Here is a 23,295-nt window from a genome sequence, read left to right as displayed (position 1 = left end):
TTGTCTCTACATTTAACGTCCATGATTCCACTCTATAATATAGTACACTGTAGACGTGACATTTTGTTAGGCGTACTTTAAGAGCTAATGTTAAATCTTTGCTACATAGGACCTTTTTCATTTTTATAAAATTAGAAAGTGCTTTTTCGATTCTTACTTTTATTTTTGTAATGTATTCATTATTTTCTGTTATAAGTATTCCTAGGTAAGTGTACTTTTTTACTCTTTCGATCTGCTGACCCTCTACTATCAAAATTTCGTTAGTATTATGGTTGTTCTTACTAATTTTCATAAACTTCGTCTTTTTGATATTGAGAGAGAATCCGTACTCCCTACTACACCTTACTATTTTACTCTGAGTCTATGCAGGTCTTGTAAACTATCGGCTATTATTACTGTATCATCCGCATATCTGATGTTGTTAACTAAGACTCCATTTACTCTTATGCCGACTATTTCATCTTCCAGAGTTTCTCGCATTACCTCTTCAGAATAAGCGTTAAATAATAGAGGTGATAGTATGCAGCCTTGCCTGACTCCTCACTTTATTTCCATTTCTTCAGATGTTTCCTTTTCAATTCTTACTATTGCTCGCTGATTGTAATAGTGTTTCATAGGATTTCCATGAGTCGATCACGTTTTACTTTATCTAGTTGACAAATTTAGTAGTTTATTTAGTTGACAAATATATTTAATTGACTCTTTCGTGGCAACTAAGAAATCGGAAGGATAGTAGAATCTGATCGGGCATTCCTCCACGAGATATTTAAACATTTGTCTTGTAGCACTGCGATCACAATTTGAAGATGGCATTTTTCGTCATCTGAAATTGAGTTGGAGCACATACCATAGTTTATTCTTAGGGAGCGTTCAAGTATTACGTAACGCGATTTTTGAAGACTTTTGACCCCCCCCCCCCTACGTAACGCAATTTTTGAAGATTTTGCCCCCCCCCCCAACTTGCGTTACGTAATACTTAACCGGTCCTTATTCTCTTCAGCGTGGCCCGGATTCTTCTTGGTTGGTTGAAGCCCTCTGGCTTGCGGCATATTCCTCGTGTCAGGAAGTTATTCTTCTCCTAATCTTCTCGCCAACGCTCGGTTATCATGAAATTTCTTTAAATAACAATTTTTGCAGAATCTAGAAGGTATTTTCTTGAACGAAACCGACTTATGTCTCTGTCGGTGATACCAACGTGGGAACTGAGCACAGGATCGGCGTTAATTTTTCTATACTCCTGTAATCCTGATAAGGGCATGCTCTCGGCGGGTGTATTGGGGGCTATATGTACTTTAGTGCTAATAGACAGTATATTGGCTTGGCCAACACGTTTGGTGTGCGGTATATTGAGCCATACCAGTGCACAGTACTCCTCAACGGAGAATATGAGTCCCAGTGTTTTCGACTATGGTACCGCATAACTTTTGCAGAATATTATTTCGTTTTTCAAGTTTTGTAGTTTTCTTTGCAATATATTTTTTAAATTAGAGTTCTATCAAGTGTCACACCCAGATATTTTGAGTGTTTATTATGGCTGAGGAGTCTGTCTTCGAAGTGGATTTTTAATTGGTAATTGGCCAGTCAGTTGTTTAAATGACAGCACGATACATCCGTCTTGCCTATATTGGACAGAAATCTTCAGCTGCAAAAATGTCTCTCGGGGGTAATAGGAGGTTATTTGTTAATATTTTCTCAGTAGTCTCCAATTTTTCATGGCCCGTAGCAAGCGCCCAGTCGTCTATATATCTGAACTTCTTTGATGTGGTTTAGGGTATATACAGGGTGTCCAGAAACTCTACCGACAATAATTTTAAGATAATTTAACTCAATTCACCTAGTCCGAAAATGCTTCCTAAGGGAGATAGAGCTCTTTGAAGATGGCGTCATGTAATTAGTTTTTCTTAAATAACTCCAGAACGCTTCTATTTAGCAAAACGAAAATTGGTATGCATATTAACTTTCCAGAAATGAATCGATTCCATTCATTGTGAATTTCTAGTACCGGTCATAGGCGTCCGTTTTGGGTTGTTCTACTGTGGGGTCGTTTGAATGCTTTTCTGTTATATAATATTTTCTGGGTCAGGTTTGTATTGTTTTAGGTGATTTAATACCTCTTCAGGACGTATCATATCTCGATGTACGGTTGGTTGTCCATAGAACCACTGGTGGTAGCCTGTGCCGTTGGTGGAGCTGCTCTGGAGGCTGTTGGGTTGTCCAGATTCGTCAGAGGAGAAAGGTTGAACGGTTCTTTTCAGATTTTTTTTTCTAAAACAAAATTATTATGTGTGCAAATGAAAAATGAGCTTTGTTGAATATATGAGTTTGTTAAGAGTTTTGGGTAGGGCAACGGTTATTTTATCGCATAACTATTTTGTCTTTAATTTTTAAGCATTTTTGACACTGGATTATCTAATTGTGAGGTATTCCAGTACTAAAAAATTTACATTAAATCGATTTTTCTAGAAAACGGTGTGTCCTACCGGCTTAAAACAAGAGTACCTTTTAGCATTAGATTACCTCACAATTTAATAACGCAGTGTCAAAAATGCTTAAAAATTAAAGACAAAAAAGTTATGCGATAAAATAACCGTTGCCCTGCCCAAAACGGATGCCTATGATCGGTATTAAAATTCGCAATGGATGGAATAGATTTATCTCTGGAAGATAAATATGCGTACCAATTTTTGTTTTTCTAAACAGAAGCGTTCTGGAGGTATTTAAGAAAAACTCATTACAAGACGCCATCTTCAAAGAGTTCTAGCTCCCTTAGGAAGCATTTTCGGACTAATTGAATAGGGTTAAATTGTCTTAGAATGATCTGAAGAATCTTTTGTCTTCGTTTGTCGGTAGAGTTTCTGGACACCCTGTATAAAGGCTAAAGAATAGGGGGACCAGCACCAATCCTTCCGGGAGGCCATTGTTCAGTTTTAATTTCAGTACTAGTCATGATACTATAAACCAGGGGTCACCAATTATATTTCCTGAGGGTCCGTTTCGAAAACCTATGACACTTCCGGGGTTCGGAGTTAACACTACCTGTCTGGTTGTTCCAATTTGGTAAACAAATCAGAAGGGTGCAGTGCGAAATTTTTAGGCAGATATTGTATTTAACAGTTTTTTAATAAATCCAAAACATCACCTTTTTTGCTCCCGAAAATATGGCTTTAGCATTTTTGGGTCATCTTAAACAAAAAGGATTTTCTGTCATATTTCTCAAAACTTGATAGATATATATTGTTATGATCTGCTTTTTATTAATTTTATATTAATTATTATTTATCTGATTAATTATTTAGTTTTCGCAAATCATACATAAAAATTGAATAAAAAAATCTCAGGGTGCCTTTTTATACTATTTAAAAAAATCCAAATTATCTCACGTTATACTTATCTTCTCTCGTGGGTTCAGTATCTCTGAGTTGATCCTAATCGGGATAAAATAGGGAAGAGAAATAAAGCAAATTATTAAAATAAAAATACAGAATTGTCTTTTATTTTTCAAAATCAATACTCTGAAATCTATCGAATCAAAAAAAAACCTGTGGACACAGATGTCCGAATGAAATTTATACCACTTAAACCTATTATAGTTAAAAAAAAACAATTTATCGGTTTGTTCCAGATGACTTCTGTAAAACAAACTAAACAAAACAAATTTATGTATTCGCAAGATTACCTATATTTACTATTTACTTTTTGAAATATTGGAATTTTAATTCATATGCTTTTTACTCAAAAAATTTAGTTTCCGAACATAAAAATCTCTTTCACATAAATTGACTGACCTTTTGCTTCACTCACTCTGATGTCTTCTCGTGACCCAAAACAGCTCTCCCTCGTTGACTATGTTAAAGGCTACTCATCAAAGCCCTCTCCGTTCTCCAGCTTCAAAACTATCAGCATACCAGCACCAATTCTCCAACAAGCCGGGCCTCTTTTGGCACGTACTCGATTCAAACAAAACTCCAAAAATTCTCTGCTCTCCTTCTCACAAGAATACAGACTCAAAGAGGTATTTCGTCTCGATTTGATCTGTCTCTCGTTCCACTTTTCACCACTATTCTCCACTATCAAACAGCACTGGTACTTGCTAATTATCTATTCACGAAAAACGTCGAACTGCTCCTTCAGCGATGCCAAAAACATAATAATTTCTCTTTCAAACTGTCTCAATCATCCAATCCATTTTTCCCCTTCCACATTGCCAAGAATAAAAGACATCGGCTTTTCCATTCGACAAATAAAACAGTCACCCTCAAAATTATTCCGATCATCCTAATTACTTTCTGAGAACTATACAATATTTACTCGTGTTGAAACAAAGATACTAAAATTCCAAACTTTCTCCATAAAACCCCTTTTCTAGAAATTGATAATTATCTCTAAACTAAACAATCTTTTTCCATTTTAAATCTAAATACATCGTTATTTTCACTTTAATTATTCACAAAAGTCTTTAATGGTTCATCGGAAAGCTCATTAAAAGAGAAATCTACTTACATCCAAACTACATTCTAATAAATATTTATAGCTCAGTATACAGGGTGTATCAAATTTATGTGCCGCGTTATTTAAAAAAAATTTAATTTAATTTTCATTTTGCTTTTGATTGATAAAATGCAAACACAATAATATGTATATAGTTTTAAACGATTTATAATCTGAAAAATGCAAAAATAAGCATTTTCGAAGCTTGAAAATTCATGTGTACATTATTATTTTTGCGGTTGGCAAGTGCCTAAATTGAAGTTTAAACAATTAATTTCAAGAGTCTGATGAGTTATCGGGGTTTATTTCAATTTAGACCGTTTGTTTTTATTGGCGTATTTAATTAGCACATTGGCAATAATTAATTGAATAAATAAATAAATCATTAAGATAAAAAATGTTAATAATAAATTATAAAAAATTTTAATAAATGTGAAGTTGGACACTTTTCGCATCAGTACGTATAATATGTACAAGTGCGAGAGAGACGCCCCATAAATTGCGATGTGCGGCGGCTTAAAAGTCGAGTGGACTCGCATAAATTAACAATTAAAAAACAACGGTCTATATTGAAGTAAGCCCCCGATTACTCGTTAGAATCTTGAAATTGAATTTATAAACTTCAATTTAGGCACTTGGCAACCTGAAAACTAATAATTTACAGATGAGTTTTCAAACCTTGAAAATGCGTAGGTATTTTCACATTTTCAGATTTTAAATAGCTTATAACTCGAAAACTATCAACTTTTGAAAAAAATGACAAGACCCCTTTTTTTAAATGCAATTTTCGGGGCTGAAAGTTAATTTTGAATTTGTATAAAAATATTGTTTTGCCCAGCATCCCGGGCCCCTTCTGATTTGTTTAAGGGGACATTTTTGAACAGGAATCCACAAAAAAAACCGAATCAGAAAATTTTTCATTTGGAAGCGGCCTTACAACATGAAGTAATATGGAAAGGAACCTCATAATATCCGATTGTTTTTGGCCACTGTAGAGTTGAATACTTTCCTGGTGCAATAAACAAAATATAAATTCATAGTGTATTGTTTTGATGTTTTTTTTTTATTTAGTTAATGCCTCGACAACTAATGGCCATTGACATGGTAGGTACGGTGAATTTTTGCGGTTAGGTACCTAGTGTCATCTATAGTGTATGTGTTGAGTAAGTGTCTTGTTACTTTGCAAAGTCGACGTCATTGTTTTTGCAAAGAGACGCTAATTGTATCCGAACGTCTGCGGTCCCTCCGGTGAGTACCGATCCCACAAGGACAGAAACTATTTTCATTTAATAATTTTTAATAATTTTTAATAATTTTTAATAATTTAATACACGAAAAATTTCTGACCCTGGTGAGATTCGAACTCACGACCATTCGGACCTTTCGATCCAAAGGTAGGCGCTCTTACCACTGAGCCACAGAGGGGGTGTTTTGATGTTATTATCAGTAACATAGAAGTATTGTAAATTGTTATTGAGAATATTTTAAAAGTTAGGAATTGATAGTTTGGATGTTAATAACGTCTTCCTCAAGTTTTTAGACATCTTCAGTTTTGTACATAGTTATTAACCTTCTTGAAATCCAGTTATTAAAACAGAATTTAAAATAAATAATCATACTTAGTACGAAATCGTAAATAATTTGTTATCTTTTCTACATTAGTTTCAATGAAAGCTGTTTGTTGCAAACTTATTAAATCTGAAATCTATTTTAATTACATGCACACCTTAAGGTGATACAGTAGCGATTAACAGGTAGCCAAAACGCGTTCCAAGAGTGCGGCTGTAATTTTGAATATTTTTTCGAGACATTTGGCACACATATTTGTAATATAATAAAGAATGGCGGTACAGAGCCCAATTTTAAAAATATATTAATATGTGGAAATTACTCTGTAATTAAATACAATATTAAAAAAACGAGCCTGTACCGCCATTAAGAAGAACAAAAAATACACTTTCTTCAAACAAACTTTTTTATCAGATGCCTACATTTTGTGTCATTTTGGAACTACTAATGAAATAAAAAATTTTAGTAGTTCCAAAATGACACAAAATCTAGGCATCGGATAAAAAAGTTTATTTGAAGAAAGTGTATTTTTTGTTCTTCTTAATGGAGGTACAGGCTCGTTTTTTTAATATTGTATTTAATTACAGAGTAATTTCCACATATTAATATATTTTTCAAATTGGGCTCTGTATCGCCATTCTTTATTATTTTACGAATACGTGTGCCAAATATCTCGAAAAAATATTCAAAATTACAGCCGCAATCTTGGAACTCGTTTTCGCTACCTGTTGATCGCTACTATTTCCTCTTAAAAGTACTCCGACTTAACATATAAGTAGTAGTTTATACTTAAATTCAAAATTAATTATTATAATAAGTATAACAATAAAGGAAAAACTCTTAACAAAATTAAATTGTCAGTGAGAAGAATGACATTTTTTATTATGTACAACCTGTCTGAAGTTTGGAGTGTGTTTGGTGCAACTGATTCTCATTGGGGAGTTGCGATATTCATCTGTTAGCTGAGATTAATTTTTTTAATAAATGTAGTAATGAAACAAAGACTTACTCACAATCATTTAATTATACTTTGACGACCGGTTTCGATCTCTACATTATTGAGATCATCTTCAGGTCGGCGTTACAAGTAGTTAAATGCTACAATTAAAGAAAACCAGAGTTAGAACATTGTCTGGTTGCACAAATGTTAATAGAAAGCTAACTTCGAAAACATTTTTTGAAATAGAGGTTTGCAACTGTTGACATTTCAGAAAAGCGATACATACAAATGCACACTTATGAGCAACAGATACTCACAAGCATGCATAAGTAAATGGATGCAAGCAGTTTATGAATATTTGTTGAAAAAGTTAAAAAATAATAAAAAATAATTTTTTTTTTAAATTGAATAACTCATTAAAACATTAATCAAATAAATATGCTTCCAAAATTCAAAAAAATAATAATAATAGATAGTAATATTGCTCTGATCTACTTACATGCCGTTACAAGGGATGCGCTGCCACTTAGTTGTTAACATGTTAATACGTCCAACATGGACGTATTAACATGTTAACCAAGTCCATCCAAGTTGGACGTATTAACATGTTAACAACTAAGTGGCAGCGCATCTCTTGTAACGGCATGTAAGTAGATCAGAGCAATATTACAATCTATTATTATTATTATTTTTTTTTTGAATTTTTGAAGCATATTTATTTGATTAATATTTTAATTAGTTATTCAATTTAAAAAAAAATATTTTTTATTACTTTTTAACTTTTTCAACAAATATTCATAAACTGCTTGCATCCATTTACTTATGCATGCTTGTGAGTATCTGTTGCTCATAAGTGTGCATTTGTATGTATCGCTTTTCTGAAATGTCAACAGTTGCAAACCTCTATTTGAAAAAATGTTTTCGAAGTTTGCTTTCTATTAACATTTGTGCAACCAGACAATGTTCTAACTCTGGTTTTCTTTAATTGTAGCATTTAACTACTTGTAACGCCGACCTGAAGATGATCTGAATAATGTAGAGATCGAAACCGGTCGTCAAAGTATAATTAAATGATTGTGAGTAAGTCTTTGTTTCATTACTACATTTAATATGGACTCACATATGCAACCCATTCAATATTTTTTAATAAAGTTCATTCTTGATAAAGCGGCTTCGCACACATAAGTTGAGTCAAACATAATATACAATTTCATGGCCAAACATTTTCAAAATTGCCAAACGCTATATTCTGAATTTAATGACGGTCCGCACATAAGTAGCTCACGGTCCGCGGATGCGGCCGCGGTCCGCTAATTGGTGACCACTGCTATAAACAACGTTATTTATATTATTATGGTACTGTTCTTATCATCCGTGATGACTTGGAAACTTCTGTTCCGTAGCATAGCATTAATTCTTAAATACATCAAATAAAAGTAAAGGATTATTACATAATATGAAACTGAGCAGTGCAAGTAGATTTTTTTCTTCAAAACTCATTAAATAAGATTGCTCAATACTATAAAGCTAAAGATATTTCAACGAAAATTTAATCAGATAAATGTGAGTAGCTTTACAGCTGTCACTGTCGGTCCCGAGCTCGGATAAAGGAGGAGGTTTGTAGCGCTAAGCTAGTCCGCTAATTTATGAAAAAAGCACATTTGCTAAAAAACCCAGCTCAAAGCCTCGGAAATAATTGATAGAAAGGAACGGTTCGAGCTACCAAAATGGAAAATATTTTAGGCAATTACAAGGAATATCGACCTATGTAAATACATAAGTGAATTCCTCTTTGAAACGAACAAATCAAATGTGCACATCGCAATACTTATCAAAGCAAACAAGAAAAGAAATATCATAAAATATTGGAACATGTTACCTACTCTGGAACGGAGTAGAAAGACAAACTCATATAGTCGAGGAAATGAAGCATTTTGGCTCGCAATTTTTTCGTCCAGCATGGATTTACTTGAAATTTTCACAGAAAGTAAGGACTAGTAGGATCATTTTCTATATCATGCCGCTGTACGCTAAAACCTCGGGGGTGGTTGCCACTCCATCTCGGGGGTGGGAATTTTTTAATTAATTGTAACCATGTAAATCGGTATAAAACGAAATTCTAAGCAAAAAATATATTTTACATTTTTTTGGAACACAAACCCCTAACTACCCTCCTAATTAAAAATTTGTTTTCACCTTTCTGTAATTCCTTTTATATTAGTATTATCAATACACCCAAGAAGTTTGACCCATTTAAAAGGCCTAATTTTAGAAAAATTGGAGTTAAAACGAAAATTGATTTTTTGCAATTTCGTATTTTTCACCATTTTCTTCAATCATCTCCGAAAATGCAAGAGATACGAAAATAATGATAGATTACTAAATTTTTTTAAAGCTTTTTTCATAGCTAAAATTTCTCTGTGCATACATTTTCATTACACTGATAATTTAATTTTAATTGATAACTGATAATTTTTTCTCACTGATAATTTAATTTTGTTCAGAGTTTTTCCTTTATTGTTATATTTATTATAATAATTAATTTTGAATTTAAGTATAAACCACTACTTATATGCTAAGTCGGAGTACTTTTAAGAGGAAACAGTAGCGATCAACAGGTAGCGAAAACGCGTTCCAAGATTGCGGCTGTAATTTTGAATATTTTTTCGAGATATTTGGCACACGTATTCGTAATATAATAAAGAATGGCGATACAGAGCCCAATTTGAAAAATATAATAATATGTGGAAATTACTCTGTAATTAAATACAATATTAAAAAAACGAGCCTGTACCTCCATTAAGAAGAACAAAAAAATACACTTTCTTCAAATAAACTTTTTTATCCGATGCCTAGATTTTGTGTCATTTTGGAACTACTGAAATTTTTTATTTCATTAGTAGTTCCAAAATGACACAAAATCTAGTCATCTGATAAAAAAGTTTGTTTGAAGAAAGTGTATTTTGTTGTTCTTCTTAATGGCGGTACAGGCTCGTTTTTTTAATATTGTATTTAATTACAGAGTAATTTCCACATATTAATATATTTTTCAAATTGGGCTCTGTACCGCCATTCTTTATTATATTACAAATACGTGTGCCAAATGTCTCGAAAAAATATTCAAAATTACAGCCGTAATCTTGGAACGCGTTTTGGCTACCTGTTACATATAGCGATATATAGCTGTTTAAAATCTCTATTTACGAGCAAACACCCCCTTATCGAGCCTTTTAAACCCACCCCAATTAAAAACTAAGGGATCTTATGGAATTTAATTTACACAGTCTTATAGCTCTTAAAAAATCCTACAAAATATTTTTTGAAAAAACTTTTTACCGCCAAAAATAAAGGAGCTATGATTATAAAACGATTTTTTTTTCGAAAAATTCGAATAGTCCGCTTATAGAGCATTTTTAATGTATATAATACCACAGAACTTATTAGTTCCTATACAGGTGACTAAAAAACTATTTGTATTTGTATTTGTACATATTTTTAAATTCGTATTTTTGTGTACATAAATGTTTTTGTAATTCTTTAATTCTACTTTTTTTCTGTATAGATCTATTAAATTATCTACTAATAAAAATTGCAATGTTATTAAGTGTGGTTTTTAATGGTTGAAATATGATATTATATCCTTTAGCATAAAACAATCATTATTTAACCAATCAAAGCCAAATTTTACCCTATCAAAGTTTACAATGATTTTCTATAATTTTTGAAAATAAGGGGTAGTTTACACCCCTAAAAATAATCTACGCCCTTGAGCATTATATAGAATATGAAGTACAGGGTGAGATGATCCTTATTATTTTAGGATAAGTCAATTTTTTATATATAGCTCAAACAGGGGTGGTTGTAAGGGTTGAAATATTATGATATTATATCTTAAAGCATAAAACAATCATTATGTAACTAATAAGAATTAAATGTTGACAATATTAAAGTTTAAAATGTTATTTTATAATTTTTTACAATTAGGGGTAGTTTTCACCCTTAAAAAACCAAAAGCGTACAACGGCTCAATATAGAAAATAAACTAGAGGGTGAAATGAGCCTAATCCCAAATTTTTGTACAAATCGATGCTGGACGAAAAAATTGGGAGGTTTTGCCATTTTTTGAGTTTTATTTCCTCGACTAATAGGTGCTTAAGAAAATTCATAACATCGTGGGAACCAATCGATGAAAAAATTATAAAAATCAACTTAAAAATGCATGAATATAAGGTAACCATCATACCGATGGTTAGCAAATTGAAGATATGGCAAAAATATCAATAATGACGGTAAGAAGACCTGATGGAAATTATAAAAGCAAAAAGAAAAGAAGCGTTCTTAAAATGGAAGCGAAAGTAGCGTAGAAATTAAGACGGAAACATATCAAATCCCAAGAGAACGGCAGTTCTCGCCAGTGGCGCACAACCCACCTACAGGCGACACTATATATACACGAAATTTTCGATTTTCTAAATCTGACTGAATTGAAAATTGGACCAAATCCCACCTTAAAGTTCAGGAAAAGACTCACCCATCCATATGTCAACCATCCATTTTGGTCCAAGGGTGTGGATTTTACGGCCTTTCCTATTTCGGGTCTGTTTTTCGTTCTCGTCCCAAAAACTCCCAAAAATTTCAAAAATTCAAGTCCGACCTTTGCGGTTTGTGATTGTACTGATCATTACCTTTCCAACGCATGTCAAATTTTAAAAATCGGTTATACCATTCAAAAGTTACTGAGCTCAGAAATATGACTCATGTCAATTTCTATTTAAAAAAGGGAAAATGTTTGTGGATATGTACAGGGTGTCTCAGACTAATTTAGCCACGCTATATCTCTTAAACGAATAGAGATTTTCGAATGGGAAAAAAAGTAGTCTATTCTACTTGTAATACACTTTAATATGGCGTAGAACAAAATTATCCCCTAAATATTCATCCCTTAGTTACAACCTCTAACTTTAATTTTTTTAATAGCACCCTGTATATTTTTTTATAGTTTTGGATGTGATCTTCTATGGTCTATTCACCACATTTTTTTAAAATAAAATCGGTTCGTAAATAACCAAGAAAATATCAGTTTAGTTTTGTTAATTATTTGTCCCAGACTAATTTATCCAGGCTATATTTCGTAAACGAATAGAGATTTTCGAATGGGACAAAAACTGATCTATTACATTTGTAATACACTTTAATATGGTGTAGAAAAAAAATTATCCCCTAGATATTCATCCCTTAGTTACAACCCCTAACTTTATTTTCTTTAAATAGCGCCCTGTAAGTTAGGGATGAATATTTAGGGGATCAATTTTTTCTACGCCATATGAAAGGGTATTACAAATGTAATAGATCAGTTTTTGTCCCATTCGAAAATCTCTATTCGTTTAAGAAATATAGCCTGGAAAAATTAGTCTGGGACACATAATTAACAAAAATAAACTGATAGTTTCTTGGTTATTTACGAACCGACTTTATTTTCAAAAAATGTGTTGAATAGACGATAAAAGACCACATCCAAAACTATAAAAAAATATAGAGGGTGCTATTAAAAAAATTAAAGTTAGGGTTTGTAACTAAGGGATGAATATTTAGGGGATGATTTTTTTGTACACCATATTAAAGGGTATTACAAGTAGAATATACCACTTTTGGTCCCATTCGCAAATCTCTATTCGTTTAAGAGATATAGCGTGGGTAAATTAGTATGGGACACCCTGTATGTATGTAGGATATGGAAAAGTTAAACCGATCTGATTTTTTTTTCTGTTTGAAGAGAGGGTCAGAGCCGATTCATAACAGGTATAGTTTGTGACTTTTGACCACCCATAAGCCAGCTTTAGGACTTTGTAGGTACAAAACGACATATTTTTTGAGGGTATATATCTTTAGTTCAAGAAGAGACAGGAGAACCGCAAATACACCAAATTAAAAAGTTGAGTTAAGCTTTCAAATGGTGTTCAAGCGGTCACGATTAGACATACACACCGCTCAGTATAGCCGAAAAAGTTAAAAACTAAACTTTGAAAATTTTGATTTTTCGACAATTACTCGACAAAATTTCAACCTACGAATTGCGCCAATAACTGAGCGTTTGTAGAAGGGCTCTAGGCGCATCTAACGGTGTATACCTCATATCCGGATTGGAATTATTAAGTTATAGGCTTCATAAGTATAGTCAAATCTATTTTTTATGAGAAAAACAGTTTTTTAAGCTCAATGATTCCTGTAATACCTTCAGTTATCATACTTGACCTTAGATGCATCAGATACTACTTGTCAATACGTTTCAAACTCATGTTTAGTGATCAAAATCGGTTAAGCCGTTTAGAAGTTATTAAGCTAAAAAGTATAATCCAATTAACCATTATCCCCGAAATGGTTTATGTAGTTGTAGTGGTTACGACGCTAAATTTGATCGGGCAACGGGCAATTCGAGTTCATATACCGGCCATCCCAATATTTTTTAATTTATAAATAACTTTGAAAAACTCCTGATATAAGAATAAAAAACCATTAAACGCCGTAAATATGAGTGGCGCATACAATATTCCAGCTACAAAAGATCTGATATGAATATTACGTGGCGCGAAAATGTATTTTCATTTTTATGCAAAATAAAATTCTAGTTTTATTTTAAAAGATTTTTTCATAATATTTGCTAAATTTGAAGTAAACGCGTCACAAAAGAGCTTCAAAATTCAAACTGTATCAAAGTTACTCTTTTGTGGTGCGTTTTACTTCAAATTTAGCAAATATTATGAAAAAATCGTTTAAAATAAAACTAGAATTTTATTTTGCATCAAAATGATAATACATTTTCGCGCCACGTAATATTCATATCAGATCTTTTGTAGCTGGAATATTGTATGGGCCACTGATTTTTACGGCGTTTAGCGGCTTTTTATTCTTGTTCGATTATACAGTAAGCGCCGCCCTACTAGATACATAGGAATATTGAGCTATTACAGTCCTGGACCCTTCACTTGTTGCAATGTTTATTTTTATGTCTGGTGACGTTTAGAACGTCAGAAAATGTATAGAATCTGAATATTAACATAGACAGTTGACAAACAATAGATCAGCTGTATTAAATACAAATCAGTTGTATTAATATAGATCTAATTTTGACGTTTATAGTTATCATTTTGCTAAAGTTGTAAAAGTTTTAAAGTATTGTTGTATTCTTGGTGTTCGAATAATAGTTATTTATGATATAAGTGTTAAAAGTACACGTTTAAGGCACGCATGTGAAAGTTTGCAGAATGAGCGATAGCGACTTCTGCAATTCACATGAGTGCCTTAAAAATGTACTTTTTAACACGCATATCATATAATATATACCATCTATCTACAAAAGTAGAATAAAATGTAGATATAATATCATATATCTACAAAAATTTTACTTGAACTTGACTGACATTCCATTTTTATATTTTTTTGACATTACATCAAAATTGTCTATACGGTCAATACGAATTGCAGTGCCATAAAAATTTTAAAGCACTAGTGCCTTAAAGTAGAATTTTTAACGCTCGTATGGAGTGCTAAAAATTGTATTTTTAACACGGTTGTAGAAAAAATTATTTAAAAGAACAGTAATAATACTATTAATTAATATATTTTTTGTATGGAAAAACAATTATTTTGAATAGTTTCTTGACAGTAACATGACAGGGATGAAAGTCACATCTGAAAACGGACCGGATTAGCCCATAAGCATAGCAATTAGGTACCTACCCATGTATCTACATAGTAATGTGGCGCTTACTGTATATTCTATTATTATAATATTCTATTATACATATATTCTATACGATAAATAAGGCCTCAGTTATTATTTACTATTCTTAGTATTTTAGCAGAGAAATTACGGGACAGAATTCTTTGGTGCATAAAGTTCTTGCATGTCCATCTTTATAGCTTCACCCACATTATTATTTAGTGTTTATATGCTTCGTTTATTTTTTTTAATTAATAATCTACTTATCTATTTGTTCCAAATGTAGAAGGCATTTCGCATATAAACTTATCCAATACGTCTCTGCTACCTTTCAATGTTGTATTTTTTTGCAATATAGATTGGTCACAAACCGTTAAAGTAATTGATATTCATCCATTCTGAAAACGCCGTGATAAAATACCTACCAACAGCTTGTTAAACAGTGTTAGCATCAATTGTCAGTTCTTAAATAAACGATATTTTAAATTTGCAACAGTCTCGTAGCTAATAGCTTTTATCGTAATTAATCACTGGAACTGACTATAAATTAATATTTTTAACTAACAAAAGCAAATCATAATTCGATCTAGTCAGAAAATATATGAAAATAAAGTGTAATATGATCTCTAGGTTATAAATAAATTGTTTTTAAATTACCTCTAGCAAAAATCCAATAAATTAAAAAATGAAAAATTGAGTATAAGATCTAGGTCATAATGGAATTAACTATTGCATACTGATTTTTTTTTGTTTTGAACATATCAGATGGTAGACGCCAATAAACAGGAACTGAAAATTTCATATATTTTGTACTTATTTCATGATATATGACGCCATGCCAGTAATATTTTGGATTAATTTTCAATTTGATGATTTTTAAATAATTTTTTAGATTAATACGTTCCGTGCCCATGACTCACGAGTAGCGTCATGAAGGGTTTATCTAAGGTACAGATGACGCATAAGTGGCGTCAGTAGTACTGTGTTACTAAATGAACGATTTAAGTACGTGGTACCAGCCAAGTGGTGCTTGTTTAAGATGGGCACCGAACGTGTTAAAACAATTTTAAATAAAAAAATGGTCAAAATGTAACAAAAAACCTCAATTTTACACAATAATACCATTAACCTGCATTAACAACAACATTATTCCTGAAATTCAATCTGGATTTCGAAAACATCGAAGCTGCATTGACAATGTATTTGTTCTTAACTCGATCATACAGTCACGATTAAGGTTAAAAAAACGCAAAGTATTCGTTGCATTTGTGGACTACAAGAGGGCTTTCGATTCTGTTAGCCACAACTTGTTATGGCAAAAACTGTACAATATAGGGGTTAGTGGTCGCATAATTTTACTTTTAAGAAATATATACAATGAAGCATCAATGCAAGTAGCTGCCTCAGATGGATTCACCTCTCAACTTGATATAAGTGCCGGAGTTCTACAGGGTGAATCATTAAGCCCGATTCTATTCTCATTATTTCTCGCAGACATAGAAACATTTTTCCTCGATAGCGGGGTTACTGGCATAAACATCGGAAATAAACGAGACATCGTATTATTACTTTATGCTGACGATTTAGTCATCGTAGCAGAGTCTGAAGTGGAATTAGGTAAGAGTCTAAGAGCATTGGAAAGATATAGTGACCAAAACTATCTTGAAGTTAACACTAGCAAAACCAAAATAGTTGTTTTTTCTAGAGGAGGCAGTATCCCAAAAGCCTGTACTATCAGTTATAAGAACAAACCTATCGATATTGTCTCTAAATTTACATATTTGGGCATTACTTTTTCGTCTTCTTCGTTTTTTAGAGAAATGGCATATGATACCGTTCAAAAGGCCAAACATGCCATCGGAGCAACAATACCGCTCATGACAAAAACCAAGATGGATAGTTGGACATCCCGAATACATCTGCTAAATTCCTTAATTCTTAGCATAGTAACTAACTGCATTGCCATTTGGGGGTTACGATACGCCGACATACTAGAACGGGTGCAATTAACATTTTTAAAACGTATCCTTTTGGTTCCTATCAATACGCCAGATTTTGCTGTTCGACTTGAAACAAGTACAGCTAAATTTTCGCTTGTGATATTTAAACACATGCTAAACTGGCTCATTAAACTTTATGAGATGGAAGAAAATCGACTACCTAAAATGTGCTTTCTACGTCAACTGGAAATCACAAGGATAGAGAATAAATATAATTGGGCATCGCAAGTTAAAAATCTGTTAGAATTTGCAAACTGTCAAAGATCATGGAGAGATATCAATGTAGCGTTCCTAAAAGCAAACAAAAATGACTTAATAGACACATTTAAACAAAAGGTAAACCAAAATGATATGCGACAACTGAATGACTCATCATTTCTCACTTTTTATAGGGCTTTAGACCTGAGCGATCAACCACAACAGTATCTTCATATTCGAATGCCTCTACAATTCACAAGAACAATAGCACAACTTAGACTGTCGAATGAGTTTTGTATTCGGTTCACTTTTCAAGGACTAACATATAAGATTGATCCAAAACAGTTATGTACAATATGCAATAAACGTGAGCTGGAAACTCTGCGTCACCTTCTGTTCGAATGTCCTATTTACACAGCAATGAGACCACAGAATATTACCAATCTGTTAAATCCAGAACATTTAGCAAACACCCTGAATAATATTACACCCTCTACCGCGAAAACAATTTCAAATCATATATGGAATATTCTGAAGCTACGAGCTTTCGTAATTAACGAATAAAAAAAAATTAATAACGCAAACTCTAATGTCTCAATGTATTATTAGCGTACCTTAAAAAATTATTAGTAGCACTTACAAAAAAAGTATCCGAATAAGTTCACAAGTTTGTTTCTTTTTTATTTATTTATTTATTTTAAAATTTATAATGTAAGTAATATTGCAGTTACGTGTTCCCTTAATCTCATTATATATTTATCTTGTTTTTACTAGATATGTAATTATGTATATGTATGTGTATGCGGGTAGGTGGGTATAGGTGTGTATGTTTATATAATATGTAATATAGGTATGTCTATATATTTATAAGGTTGTATTCTAGAACTTACTTGCATTTTTTATACTTTTTTAATGCTATTTATATCTAAGTTATTTATGTACATGTAGCGAACTAAATTGTTATGAAACTGTAAAGTTTTTATAAACAATAAAATTCTATCTATCTATCTATCTCTCTAACCCTCCGGTAGCCACGTCTCGTATAGTTACATGAGTGGACACACTGCGGTACTTAATGACGCACTTATAAAAAAACGGCACTAGATGTTAAAAATATCAAACATTTGTTAGAATAACAAAAAAGCGTTATTTTTAGCATTTTATTGTATGACTTTAACATAATGAAACGACTCAGTCGCAAACTAAAAAAAAACGAGTAGTCAGTCTTACAATGTAATCTAAACAAAAAAACGTGTACTACAAAAAAAATTTCACAAACATCTCAAAAGTAAAATACCTAAATACAAAATAATTGATTTTGTCTTATAAACGCAAATTGCACTGCACTTTTTCTCACTTTGATTATTGCAAAAAAAAATATTGAACAACTCCCACTTCAACGCTTAAAAAAAGTTGATCAATAGCAAGCTGAAAATTTGTTAATAGCTTAACGGTGTCTAGTCGGACAAACTTTGATGTATGGAAACACTGGAACAGGGAAACTTTTAATTGTGGAACAGATTAAAAATTTGGAATATTAGACTAGGAAAACGTTCCATGTATTTTGTCGTGCAGAACTTCCAATTGATTTGTTACCATTTCATTAAACTCTCATGCAAAAATCAGTCTGGTGTTTATCACCAAGTGGGCATTTTAATGAGTGGAACACGAAGAGCATGTCAAATTACGGGAATTTTGTTGGTTAGTAATAGCAGTCGGATTTTTGCATGAGAGTTTAATGAAAGGGTAACAAATCAATTGGATGTTCTGTCCGATAAAATACATGGGACCTTTTCGTAATCTGACGTTCCTAATTTTTAAACTGTTCCACAATTAAAACTTCCACTGTTCCAGTGTTCCAGTACATCAAAGTTTGTCCGACTAGACACCGTTAAGCTATTAACAAGTTTTAAGCTTGCTATTAATCAACTTTTTTTTGGTACGCGGGATCCAGGCCTATGTATATCTAAATAGATAGTGGTATGTACAAAAGAATATTGGTAAAATTTATTAAAACTTTAAAACATGGCACGGAGTACCGCAGTGTGGACACCGGAGGGTTAAGCTCCTTTTAACCTTTAAACGCCCAAGGGTGGGTAAAAAATGTCCACCTAATGCGTATTCCCTTGTAACATATTTATTAGGTGTTACAAAATTTTTTTAAACTTATTTATTGTTAAAAAGATGGCTCTTTATCGAATGTTAATTTGGTTCTTCCGATATTTTTGAAAAAAAAAGTAATATTTTAAGTTAAATATGGGTGGGCAGAAAATGTCCACCCTTGTTAGAACTTGTTACTAAAGATTTCTATATAATTTCCCGTTGTCAGGAACATAATCCACATAATTATTGATGTAATTATTACATAATCGACATAATTATCCGCCACACTAATGAGGAGGCTAAAAGGAAGAATGTGGAGAAAATCGACAAATTTGAATTACTGACTTTTACTGGTATTTTAATTTTGATGTACATCGTAATTTTGTTGAAGGTTTGTACATCGTTTATATTAATATTTTAGAAAAGACTGTGTTTACTAAACATAAAAGATTCATAAGTTGAATCCATTTCTAACATTTTTAACAACTCTCAATAAATTTATTAGCTATTTTCGGGATGGACATTTTTTACCAACCCTTGGGCATACATGGAACATACATAAGGTTGGGCATTTAAGGGTTAATACTATTTTTAACAAAATACTTCTGTAATGGTCTTAGTCTCCTGAGTCCTCAGACACTACACTCTTCACTACTGCCAGTATAGACTCAGACTTTGGAAGCCCCGATGAAGACATCAGAGAGGATATCGAAAGCTGGGCACAATAAAAATCGACGCGTTTCAACCCGGAAACCAGGTCAGTTTAATATTCATTTTTGTAATGATAATAATCATCTTAGCTTTAGTTTTCAATAGTGAAGCTTAATTCGAGTGAAAAGTAAGGGAGGTGAAAGATAATGGCATATCTCGCAAAAAGGAAAAGAAAACAATTGTATATATAATGGAGGGCAACTGTAAATACGTATCTAATACGCATATTTGCAAGTTTTGTTTTTTATAACTTAAAGGCGGATTATATGTATGAAAATGTATGAAAATACATATGTACATATAGATAATATGTAAATATTTTTTAAAATATATGTAAAAGCATTCGTCGAAAATATGTAATAAATAAATTAAAGCAATCATTATACAAAAAGAGTTAAAAATAGCTAAATGAATTAAAATGAGCTAATTAATTCATTCACAAGAGAATTGGCCTCTGATAATCTCTGCAACTCTGTTAACTCCATGAGCTAAACAAGTAATATCAAAAAGATTCTGAATATTTTTTAATTTTGCCCCACCTTAACTATTATATGGGGCAGCATCCGATAAGAAAATCACAAATTTATTTAACTGAATGACATCTGGCAAAAAGAAGTTTCTCAAAGTGGCTTGAATGCATCGTGTAACGGTCAAATTGTTGGCTTTTTCAAGTTGTTTTGAAGACATTAAAAATGAGTTTCCTGGACCACGTTCCTCTAGTCCAGTGGTTCTTAACCTTTTCAAAGCTGGGGAACGCTTGACAAATTTTGAAAAAGTCGCGGAACACCATTGTGTTATTTTATAGGAAACACTAAATAAGGTGTGCAAATGTAAATACAAATGTAAATAAAACACGTTCTTTAACTGCAAATACATGCAAAAACAAATTATAAGAATAAAAACATATTCTAAAAATAGAAATTAGCAAAAAATATGTAGATTAGTAAATACATTTTATTACATTTTATTTTACAATTAGATGTATGGGCATAACTAACATAATAACATAAAAATTACACAAATTTAGTGCGACACTTGAGCCTGATAACTAGAGCTCGGGAAATATGCACTTAAAAAACCCTAAAATATGCATGCAAATATGCACAAAGACAGTTGAAATATCCACTTAAATATGCTTTTATGCATTTAATGCATATAAATAAACAACACGGCAATCCTTGTTTTGAAGGTATTTAATTATTTATTTGATGCCAATGGACTGTTGAGGCATTTAAGCTAAATAAAAAAAATATTTGTTTTATGCTAAAGTCATAAAAAATATTTATTGAAATTTCTATAACCTACATTTTTCTAAATTTTCTACAGAAAAACAGCCGCAGGTATATCTGAGTGTAAATGTTTAAGCATGCACGGAAAAACTTCTTTCTACTTCACATGAAGTTAGAAGTTAGAAGCAAACTAAAATAATGTTTAATTGAGGTTTCTACCTATAAAATTAAATTATCTTCATATTTCCCCATCTTAATAATATTTTTTTTAATTATTTTGTAATATTCCTCATTTTTCTTTAACGCCGAGCAAAATTTTTGATACACTTTTTTGGTTTCACCAAGGTATTTAATTATTTCATTTAATTAATTGATAATTTCAATACTTTGGCCTAAAGAAACGTTTCGCTTTTCTAATTTAGTGATTGGCTAAGTAATATTTACAAAATTGGTTTGGATATGACAGTGTGTCAAATTACTTTTTAATAACGGTTTTTGTAAAACATCCACACATTTTTCATAGCACCTCAGTTACGTCTACATCGAAACTACAAATGACGTCTCTAATTCCCTCAAAATATCGGTTATGAAATTTACAGAATTTAACCATGTTCTCCATCTAGTTATCACAGGTTCAGGTGGTAAAGGCACATTAGGTAAACGATCTTTATACACCTATACTCGCAGAAGGGCTTTTAAAAATATGTTTTTATTTTTGATAGAAGGGTATTGACCATTGGAAATTCCATTCTTACAGTTTGTAGCCTCCTGCTACTCTATTTGTAGCAGAAGCGTGTTCTAGACAAGTAAAAAATTTGAAAAAATATTTTTAAATGTTGTCCACTTTTGGTCATATGGCGCAGCATCACTTAACAATAACAAAATGTTTTCACTAACAAAATGTGACTGCGTATTGTAGAGTCTCCTTCGTCTCCTTTATTCGTCGCCTTATAAATTGTAAAAGGCAGATATCAAGGATATTACTAGAAAGTGGTTCCACGAGAATTTTCAGATTTATTGTTTAGATCTGAGACTTCTCATTTCTCTTTAAAATGCATTTATGCAAAAGAAATGCAAAAAAGTCTAAAAATATGCAATTTTAATAAATGCATATGCACTTACAAAATTGATCCAAAATATGCAAACATGCACTTAATATGCATTTTGCATATTTCCCGAGCTCTACTGATAACTTTTGCAAATTTTACCAATGTCCGGTCTAATATGCGATAGCGCTACCCTCATTTCTTCATCAATATTCCCAAGTCTTTCACGTTTCTTTGTTTTTATGTTTGTGAAGGTTGAAAAACCTAATTCACACAAGTATGAAGTTGCAAACTGTAGTAATACCTTTAATGCTCTTGTTGAAAGAAGTGGGTGTTCAGCTTGCACAAAAATCCAAAATTCTTCAAGTGACATTTCAGAAAACTCTAGTTTCAGAGTGCGATCCGTTGACAAGCCTACTAACTCTTCTTCCTCTTGTAATGATAGCTGGTGTTTCGACATATTAATCGAGATAAAAGGATTTCGAATCCAATCGTAATTATCTGTATTTAGGAAAGGAAAGTAGTGATCAATTTTTTCTTCTAATAGCGTCAAATGTTCAATGATAACGGATTTCATCTCTTCAATATTTGCTCTAATACTGGGAAACATTATCCAATGTACCTTTTTCTAATATGCGATTTTTCCAAAGAGATATTTTCTTTTGAAACCCTGATAATTTGTCAGTACAAGACAAAATATTTTCAGATTTTCCTTGGACACTCGTGTTAATATTATTGAGGTATTTAAAAATGTCAGTCAAATATCCTAATTTGGCAAGCCAAATATTATTTTCTAAATACAGGGTGATTGATTAGTAGGGTAAAGCTCAATAGCTCCGCTATAGTAATAGATAACAATAAAAGTTAATAACAAAAATTTTAGCCACCTTTGAGCGTCACATTACAAAATTATTTAGAATGTTACAGGGTGTTCGATAACACAGTGGCAGACCTAACTTATGTTTTTTTAAATGAAACACCTTATATTTTATTTTATTTTCGAAATCCTGTTAACTTCTCCATCACAAAAATACAAGGTTTGTAATGTTATACAGGGTATTTACAAAGTTATAACCAATTTTGTATGAAAATCGTAACAAGTTCTACTCCCTGTATAAATAAAAATAAGCACAACAGCAATCGTTTATTAATGCCATATTTTTTTGTTTATGTCAAAATCTTTAAGAATTATTGATATTGCTAATTTTCTTTATATCAAATACAGGGTGAGTCAAAACGCAAGTACATTATTTTCTCAGTAATGTTAAATGGAACATCCTGTATTTTATAT

At 31.9% G+C, this 23,295-nt stretch overlaps 1 protein-coding gene across 1 annotated transcript; it reads right to left on the bottom strand.

Moving 5' to 3' along the window:
• Positions 1-22,140: 22,140 nt before the first annotated feature.
• On the bottom strand, positions 22,141-22,614 carry LOC126882516 (protein FAM200A-like). The gene has a single exon (XM_050647483.1). It carries the CDS (start codon positions 22,612-22,614, stop codon positions 22,141-22,143), a length of 474 nt encoding a protein of 157 aa, XP_050503440.1.
• Positions 22,615-23,295: the final 681 nt, after the last annotated feature.

Source organism: Diabrotica virgifera, chromosome 3 (assembly GCF_917563875.1).
Source record: "Diabrotica virgifera virgifera chromosome 3, PGI_DIABVI_V3a".
NCBI lineage: Eukaryota > Metazoa > Arthropoda > Insecta > Coleoptera > Chrysomelidae > Diabrotica > Diabrotica virgifera.
Note: the sequence above shows the minus strand (reverse complement) of the source record. Positions and strands in the feature narration are given on the sequence as shown.